The 9350-nt window shown below is 48.1% G+C and overlaps 2 protein-coding genes and 2 long non-coding RNA genes across 4 annotated transcripts; 2 read left to right on the top strand and 2 right to left on the bottom strand.

Annotated features, from left to right (window-relative positions):
- Positions 1-990: 990 nt before the first annotated feature.
- On the bottom strand, positions 991-2425 carry LOC120668109. The gene is made up of 3 exons (XR_005672240.1): positions 1780-2425; positions 1276-1686; positions 991-1178 (listed from the first exon to the last, which is right to left on the bottom strand). It is a non-coding gene; the product is annotated as an uncharacterized LOC120668109 (long non-coding RNA).
- Positions 2426-2647: 222 nt separating this feature from the next.
- On the top strand, positions 2648-3694 carry LOC120664529 (cinnamoyl-CoA reductase-like SNL6). Its single transcript, XM_039943798.1, has 3 exons — positions 2648-2846; positions 2950-3103; positions 3205-3694. Exons 1-3 carry the CDS (start codon positions 2652-2654, stop codon positions 3522-3524), a joined length of 669 nt encoding a protein of 222 aa, XP_039799732.1. The 5' UTR covers positions 2648-2651; the 3' UTR covers positions 3525-3694.
- Positions 3695-4235: 541 nt separating this feature from the next.
- LOC120664530 lies at positions 4236-9350 on the top strand. Its single transcript, XR_005670933.1, has 4 exons — positions 4236-4464; positions 6029-6123; positions 8192-8647; positions 8744-9350. It is a non-coding gene; the product is annotated as an uncharacterized LOC120664530 (long non-coding RNA).
- On the bottom strand, positions 4628-8827 carry LOC120664528 (polygalacturonase At1g48100-like). Its single transcript, XM_039943797.1, has 7 exons — positions 8245-8827; positions 7087-7218; positions 6438-6614; positions 6279-6320; positions 5980-6187; positions 5499-5689; positions 4628-5403 (listed from the first exon to the last, which is right to left on the bottom strand). Exons 1-7 carry the CDS (start codon positions 8671-8673, stop codon positions 5008-5010), a joined length of 1575 nt encoding a protein of 524 aa, XP_039799731.1. The 5' UTR covers positions 8674-8827; the 3' UTR covers positions 4628-5007.

The following is a 9350-nucleotide window of genomic DNA, read 5'->3' as shown; positions in this document are numbered from 1 at the left end:
AGAGAGAGGAGGAGGAGGGGGTCCTATTCCCCTACCTATCTCGGGCCGGGGTGGAGCAGGGAGGTGGGGCGACGGGAGCGGGCGGCGGTGACGAGCGTGGAGGCGACGCCGCGGGCCGGGGAGCGGGAGCTACGGTGCTGGACGGGTTCGTGGCGGAGTGGAGGCGAGGCAGGGGTCTTTTATAGCTGAAGGAAGGCGGTGGAGCGGTGCGGGGCTGGTGGTGGCGGCCGGCGAGCGCCGCAGCGAGCTTTAATGGCGCTCGGCCGCGTTCGCGCTTCGCGGAACGGCGCTCGGGCGGCGAGGCGGTGCAGGGGTGATGGGACGCGAGTGGCAGCAGTGGGTGGCGGCAGTGGCGAGCACAAGGCGGTGCTGTTGCTAGGCGACGGGCGGCGCGCGGCGTGCGCACGTGGGCGGGGTCGGGAGCGGTGACGAGCGGGACCAAGACGGCCGGCGAGCGGCGCGGCCACGCGTGCGCGTACGCGTCGATGCGGCGAGCGGCACGGCGGCTCAGCGAGGCGGGGCGCTGTGCGTGTCGTGCGCGTGTGGTCGGAGGTGCAGGGACAGCGCGTGGGCAGGCGGCGTTCGGGCATGGCTGGCCTGGGCGGGGTCGGGGCGGCGAGCAGGCCGCGGTGTGCGGGAGGGGAGAGAGGGAAGGAAAGGAGGAGGGAAAGAAAAAGAAAAATGGAGAAAAGAAAAGAAAAGAAAATGGGAAAATGGGAAAAGAAAAAGAAAAAAAAGAGAGGGGAAAAGAGAGAAAGGGAGAGATGCGTCGGCGCCGACCGCGGCGAGCGGTCGCGTGTGGCCGACAGGCGGCCGAGCGGCGTGGGATGGGACGGCGGCGAGGAAAAAGAGGGAGGGTACGGGCGGCGGAAAAAGATGGAACGACGATTGAAACCAAATGTCAGGACAGCGGAAATTTTGGGAGGGGAATTAGGGTTTGGGGTTAATTGAGCTCAACGATGAAATAATTTTGAAAATAATTTAGCGAGTGTTTTATTTAGTAAATTTTTCCGTGATTTCACATCATGTGTGCAAACCGAAGATATCCCAAGCGGTGCACGTGTGGCTATAGCCGAAGGTCTGTATGGCTCCCACACAATATCTTCTGGGGTCAATCGATCAAATGCCGCAACAAACTCAGGATAAGACCGCCGGGTCTGTACATGTGCCCATGTTTTCTGCAAAAATAAAAATTATATGTCCATAACGAATGTATTGATGGAACAATGTATGACCATAGTATGCATAGAATACAAATTTTTATCGGGTCCATACCTGTCGAGAGTACCAGAGAGTCCCCATGGTGAGCCTGTCGTCCTCCGTGTCACCGTACATATCCAGCTTGTATGGTGACTGGTCAATCATGGGACGACCGATAGCAATCCTCTCGTAAGACCAAAGCTGTAGTAGAATTGGGCACTCAGTTAGGACAGCATTGCTATCATTCTGCCGTGATGTCTTGCAGAGTCCACGATATGTGAATGCAAGAACCGCTGAACCCCAACTATATAAGGGTATGGCATCCTCATCTGCATCGGCGATCTCCTGTGCGTAGGACACAAGCACCCTATCCACACAGTGGTCGTGTGAGTTGTTGAACATAATGTACCCAAACAACCACAACAGGTATGCCTCGAGTGATCTAGTCACGCAGTAGTCATCAGCATCGGCTGCCAACAGGTCCGGCTGCAATAAAGTACGAACATTGAGAATAAGAAACACATGAGGTATTTCAAAGCTATAAAATGCATCAACACATCGTTTTGTAGGAAGTTGTACCTGGAACTGTAGGAGCCATGACTTCGAATGGCCTTTCGACTATGGGTGCTCATTGAAGTCTTCAGGATCAATCGTGGTGGCAACACCTGCAAAACGTTGCACAAGGTCCTCCAACCACGTAGAAGGGACCACGCGGGGCCCGACAGCGTCCCCGGCGATAGGAAGGCCAAGCAGCATCGCAACGTCCTGCAGGAGATGGAATGTGTGTGTCTCAGGTCTCCATCTGTCAACGATAGCTGAAAGTAAAGACCTATCTAGCTTCATCAAGGCACTCTCAGCAAGACGAGCCACAGTAAGAAGACCTGCCTCGCTCAGCCTGCATCGTATAGTGCACAAACGTTAGTACATTATATAACGAAATGTATAACGGACGAAAACAGAAAATAGACGACATATCATCTGGGCAGCCAACGTGGGTCTACAGGAATCAACTCTGCAGGTAGACATGGATGCAGCACGTTGAGTTGTTGGTGCTGAACCACAGTAAAAAAGGACCGGTGACCCGAGTCTATTGTTGGGTCCAGCAACGCAGGAGTAACCCCGGCCATACCTACCATGTAAGATCAAAATAATGCAATACAATCACACACATCTAAATTAAATAGTACTATCGTACAACACTATATGTCCATACATAACGAAATTATATTGTTACATGCTACCATCTGGTTCAACTACACATACATATATAATAAAAATATATTGTTACATGCTAACATCTGGTTCAAATACATATCCATACATAACCGAACCTACATCTTTAATCTAACACTAATCACTACTAACATTAATTAAAATAATTGCTAATGTAACTACGATGTCAAAATGTGTGGCTTTACTGAACTTCTGAATGTCGATGTCAACAGAAACACATGGCACGTTTGGAAGACAAAGCAGCAGAGCTGGTGGTCGAAGCATGTGTGAGGACAGAGTCCGTGAGGAAGTGCGTTTTCACCTCGTCGCTATTGGCATGTGTCTGGAGGCAAAACTACGCCCGTGACCGCAGGTTCCCAACCACCATTGATGAGAACTGTTGGAGCGATGAGAGCCTCTGCCGCGACAACAAGGTAAGTAGGAAGACAGCAAAACCAGGGCTGTATTGATTGTTGAATACACCCCCCATTTTGATGGCTACAGAATGTTAACGATGGGGGGCTTAAACATTTGCAGCTGTGGTTCGCACTTGGCAAGACGATGGCGGAAAAGGCGGCATGGAGGGCGGCACGGGGAACAGACCTGAAGCTAGTGACCATGTGCCCTGCGCTTGTAACCGGGCCAGGATTGCGGAGGCGGAACCCTACTCCATCCATTGCCTACCTCAAAGGTCTACTCTATACTCTACTGCCATCGTGCCATCGTCAGTCGAGTGAATAACCATGCAGTGGCAAAGACTCTTAACAATGGCCATCATGTGTATGTTCGCAGGAGCGCACGCCATGTTTGCCGAAGGCCTGCTGGCCACCTCGAACGTGGAAGGGGTAGCGGAGGCGCACGTCCGCGTGTACAAGGAGATGGACGGCACGGCCGGCGGGCGGTACATCTGCTACGACCACGTGGTCCGACGAGCCGAGGAGTTCGCCGAGCTGCAGCGGCAGCTGGGGCTCCGCGCCCCCGCCGGCAGGGCTCCCGCGGCGCCCGACGAGCGGGCGGAGCGGTTCGAGCTCTGCAACCGGAAGCTGACGGCGCCCATGTCCGCGCGGAGGAGGTGCACCTACGACGCCTACTTCACCGTGTTGTACGAGTGAAATGGTCGGGTCGGGGGCGGGTTGTCTGGATGCGAATAGAAGAGGAGAGAGCTCATGCTGCCGTGTTGTACATAGTTGGATGCGTCAATAAAATTATAAAAGCTTTGCTAGGTAGGTAGGATGTTGTCCAACCTGACAAGTGACAACAATTTCCGCCAGCGGAGAATTGATCGACAGTGCACAACAGTTTTCGGCACAGGAAGCCGAGAATGGATGGATCACCCAGAACAACCAATTTTCGACCGAACAAAACAGGCCGACAGCACACAACAATCATGTTTTTACATGGGCCGGCCCAGTGGACTAGATGGGCGAAAAAGAGGCAAGACTCGAGAATCAAGTCAAAAAAAAAAAGAAATGAGGATGGGAGGAAGCATTCTCTTCTTCCTCCGCGCGCCTACGCATTTCGTCGAGCGCCTATCGGACACCGCACAGCTCCCGCTCCCAAGCCTCCCACGCGGCCACGCTTCCAAACGCACCCGAGTGTGCTTCCATGCGCACGGCACCATAAGCTCTTTCAATGGCGTATTCGGTATTCCTCACGGACGAGGCTCCGCTGCAGTTGGCAGCTGTGCAGTTGAGTCACTGCGTGTGGGGTCTGCACGCGTGGGGCCCATGTGGCAGTGACCCAACCTGCAGGGAGAGGTAACTGCAACGGATCCGGTTCCCCTCCTCACATCCTCAGGCGGGCAGCAGTGGAGGTGGCCGGTTGGTAGATGAGACGGGACAGATCGCGACGCACTTGGGGTTGGGGGGGGGGGGGGGGGCGCCGCCGCCAGCGCGCCTCCACGCTCCTCCGCCTCTTCGCGTGGCGCTTCCCTAGCGCCCTCTCGGCCGCTGGAAATACCGCCACCCTTCAGCTCTTCTCACCACCGGTGCGCGCAGAGGCTTCAGCAGCTACTACTCCGCCGCAGCCGCTGCAAAGGCCACCTCGCTACCGGTTAGCCATCCTCTCCGGCTTCAATTGGTCTTTGATCACTCACGCATGATACACTACATCGATAGCGCCGAGTTTGAAGGGGTTTCTGTTCAGTTCATTCCCTGACCTCCCAAACCGAAAGAATAATTCGATCTGCCGCCCAGCGATAGTCGATAGCTGCGTCTGAAGAGAGAATTACACTTTTGCTACCATTCATTATTTGTATGTGCACTGCGCTGAAGCGGGCTGCAGACTGCTGATTCTATGTTTTCCCTTGAAGCATCTCATACGATGCATGATACATCACTGGAAACACTGGACAAACACTATCTATACTATATCATCGACTTCCTATATTTCCTATCAAGAGGCGAGTTGGCACGTGCCATGGAAGCCATATCCTGATTCCTGACAATAGCTGCATATATGCACAGTACACGGCATTGTGCAAAGGGGTCGGAAGAATCACGACGACCGCCTTAACTGATGTCTGATGGACACAAACAATATTGTCCCTATTAAGGCACTTGAGCACTTCCGCTCCTTCTCAAGAGCCTCAGCCTTTCAGCAAAGGTCACCATCTGACAGCACGCTGTTCCCAGCTGGTTTGCCGATCTGCAAGCAAGCTATGGGAGGTACGGTAGGGGTGTACAGCACTCCAAAGGCTTGCCAGCAGAAGGGGTTGTATAGGTGGTACTGTGGTACTATCACGGGTTTGAGTTGTATTCCAGTAAGAGTGATATCTGAACAAGGTGAGTTGTCGCTGCACGCGAAGTGGGCCGGTTTAATTGTGAAAGTCCCCCTGATGTTCTCATACTGAACACCTGAAACAGCCACTGCTGAAGTTTGATTTCTGCATGTTGTTTTGTCACAGTAGAATTGGTCTATGATGATAGGCGTTTGAACTTCTGAGACCTGTATGTTTGAGAACCTTATACCCTGAACCAGCCCGGAACCACCCTGCATCATTGCATCAAGATTTCAGTGTGTTTAGCTCAGTGAATGTAGCGGTACTTGCTGGTTAAATAACTATGGAGTTGTCACATTATGCTTACCTGCCAAGTCTTGATTCTGACACCATTCATTGTTTTGAACATGTTGACATCTCTTACAGTGACGTTAGATACACATGCTTTTGTGTTGTACCTCCCTAGACCACCAATGCTGATCCCATGGCCTGGTCCACAGTTCACGTTATGTATGTTTATGTCACTGCATCCTGTCTGGATGGAAACACAGTCATCACCTGCATTCACAAGGCACAAAATTTCATGTTAATTACTAGTTTTACTTTTAGAAGAAATCAGTTGATAATCCAGGTCCTACTAGTGTTTTTTGAGCTTGCTCCCTTAGTCCTGAATCTTGCCATTTTAGAAATTCTGCGGCTACCTAAAGTGACCGGTTAGCAGAATAGGTAATTTGTCTCTATATATTACATGAGGTGGCTTTTAACTAAAGTTCGTGTGAACTTGTATAACAAGCATAAATGGCTGATTGTATTGGGTAACTACTTTATATGAATTTTATGAGCATTACCGCAAGCCATGTTAGTGTGGTGAATGTTGACTTCTCTGGAGTTTTGCAGGTGTATTCCATCGGTGTTGGGACTATTCTCAGGGGAAGAGATGGTTAAATCGTGAACCATGACTCCTTGACAGCTATCAAACTTCAGATGGCACTGTGAGCTGTTAACAATTGTGATACCCGTTACTGTGACATTGGAACTGCCATAAAATCTCAGTGCCTGCATCAGAGTAGCAACCATAGCTGTAATTTGTTTGTATGCAATTAAAAAGATGGTCAATTGCTGCAAGCCTGCATAGTAGTCTACTTACCGTAGGTTTAATCTGTGGCATCTTGTCTAGCTCCACTCTGAACTGTTGCAAAGCACCCAGGTAAACAAATAAATTTGTCTACACTCAATTGTCTATAAGTATTCATAAAAAGAAAAATACTGTCTATAAGTAGGATGTCATTAGATGATCAGGTCTTACTGCATCATCGTCATCGTCATCATTTGGATCTGAGTAGGTCCACCATTCTTGCCCCCTACCATTTATTACACCACTGCCTTGGATTGCTATTCCAGTTAGCTTTGTGAACTCAAGCCATTGAAGCAAACCAGAACCCCACACTCTCGCACTAGTTTGAGCTAAAATAGTCCCATCCAGCTGCACAATTAGAACTTGTCATTTAGTACCAGCATTTTTCCTTATGTTCATTTGGAATATATTTTTGTTGCATAATTTGCCCACTGATTGTGACATGGTCAAAAATACAGAATAGAGCTCTTCAATTGATCTCACGTTTTTTTTTAAAAACAAATATACATCCATCAAGAGTTGGTTTAAGATGTCTAATGAAACAGAAAAAAACAGGTCGCTACTGACATACTAATTCAAAAAACATTTAGCTCATTTCAGGCACACTACAGCAGATTTGTCTGTTGAGTTGAAACTGCCATATGTGTAGAATTTGGAAGGTGCGCAAAGAGTGAAAAACTACCTATATCTTTTTAATGAATAAACTCGGTGACGATTAAATTATATAGTTTCACAAGTAGGCGATATGGCTGGGGAAAAAAACCCAAGCCTTATATCTTGTTATTTTAGGACACACATTAGGGTTTTGAAGTGGAATTACCTGGAATAGAATGTTTGGTTTACAGTAAGGCCCAGAAAATGAGATTGGGCCAACGACAAACTCGAGTTCAGATGGTATAAGAACCGTAGATGCCTCCACCTTGCATGCTGCTGCCCATGCTGCTTCAAAAGCCTGTGTATATCTTTTAATTATTTAGTTCAACTCCCTTGGAAAGGGTGTTTCTCAGAGTCATTATATCATTAAAAGTGAGCACAAGTATATACTCAGATTCCAGTTGCAGTTGGAAGTTTCTTTTACTGTGCATGATTGTCAGCATATCTGTGTTAATAAATGGAGAAAGATAATTATTATATTATCTAAAATCCATTTATGCTCTGGTTAACTCTAGGTGAAAAAGCAAGGACACAGAAAAGAACTGATAAAAAGAATCAATATATCAAATCTCTGTACTGAATTTGAGAATTGTCATATTCTTTGGAAATCACAGGCATACAAGTTCTGCAAGTACTGCTATTGCACTGTTGCAAACCATTTAGTTACACATTCCCATTTCCTTAGACCCCAAATAAATGCAGTGTCCAGCATGATGTGTAAAGACTAAACACGTAACCCTTTCCAGAAATGCACCCAATCATGAGAAATGAACAATCTAAGTACCCAAAAAAACTAGGTTGCGGCTCTATATACACTTGCACTCTGATGTGAGACACTGAGGCTCCAACCTTGAAGAATGAACAATATATACTGTGTAACCATTTTAAAAGGCTAGTGCACTGGAAACAATATCAACAATATCATGTGACCATTTTTAATTAAGAACGGTAACTTTGGTAATCATGTCCTGAAGTGTGCTCAGTGAGAATATATGATAGCATTTTTTTTAAAACAAAATATTTTTTAGGAAGACTTACTGCAGGAAATGTGATCAATGAGAAATAATGTTACTGGCTGAACATTCATTTGAAATTCCAACAGTAGTGGCATTCTAAAATTGAACTCGTATGTTATGATGGTTATGATGTGTTATGCAGATGGACATAAGCTTAGTCAGTTCATTTGAGGATAGTAATAGCAATCACGAAAACAAACTAAGTATACCGGGATGCCTGGAAAAAGAAATTATAACCCAGAATATATGATGCAGGTGACAAAAGTGTCCTAGCTGGAAGCAGAGTATTTCAAAGCAGTGATTGTGACCTGAGTATCATCCGTAACCCCATCACCCTTGGCTCCAAAATCGACCACGTTGAAGACTGTGTCCTGCTCTGCCGGTGGAGACGGCGGTGGAGGCGGCTGCAGCAGTGGTGGAGGTGGCACTGTACATCCACTTCCACCGCCTGGTGTTGGCATTGTTGGACCCTGGCCTCCTTTGCCATGGACAGGGCTTCTGCTTGGGCTGACAGGGCTTGTGCTCGGACTTGGCTGGTATGGATTCTGAATTCCTTTGCCGTTTTGCTTGTGGGAACTGCTGCTCTTTGGTTTCCCTTTTCTTAGCATAGAGGTGGAGGTCGCTCTGCTTCGCCTCCAATGCTTCCCGCTTCTCGCATCGCATAGACAAATGCTGGAGCACAGAACAAGCAAGACAAGGAGAAGCAGGAAGGTGAGACCTTTTAGACCAAGCCTCATCTTTGTGTTTGTAACCTTGTATCTATCTCTTCTCCCGTTCAGCTTCTGTGTGTCCGTATGTGTTTGGAAGATAAGAGATGAAGAAGGAATGATGAAAGGCAGGGGATAGAGTATGTGGCTTCGAGGAGGGAAAGAGGGGGTTTAAATAACGATGCCCATGGCCATCGTCTCTGCTTCAGCAAGGTCGAGTGAAAGAAGGAAATGGCTAGGGACCAGCCCAAGCTCACGTGCATTTGTGGGGAGCATTAGCTCGTAACATCACACAGAATTTAAGGTGGCGTCTTTGTTTCTTTGTCACTTTTGTGCATGAGCATATCACAGTATTGTCCTCCTTTACGGTCGTCTTTTCGTGAGAATTGGTTGGAGGAATCATCTTCAAGACATTGGCTCTCGCCACTTGCCAGAGCCCAGGAAAAAACAGACAAGGCAGCTTACCTGTGCTCGTACTACTAAACTGCTGATGGCTCACGGGTGAAGTGGCGTGTCTGCATGTACTGGCCTGTTCGAATTATTTGCTCTTAATCTGATGTGTGACACGATCTGTCAGGTGATTAAACTGACTACTTGGTTCGTCTTGTAACGGCGTCCGCAGGCCAGTGCTGGAGCATAATGCGAGTTAGCATGAGCTTGCTAAACTTTTTTTATTATTAAATTACGGTAATATGATGAACAGTGCA

Source organism: Panicum virgatum, chromosome 3N (assembly GCF_016808335.1).
Source record: "Panicum virgatum strain AP13 chromosome 3N, P.virgatum_v5, whole genome shotgun sequence".
NCBI lineage: Eukaryota > Viridiplantae > Streptophyta > Magnoliopsida > Poales > Poaceae > Panicum > Panicum virgatum.
This window is presented reverse-complemented; position numbering and strand designations above follow the sequence as displayed.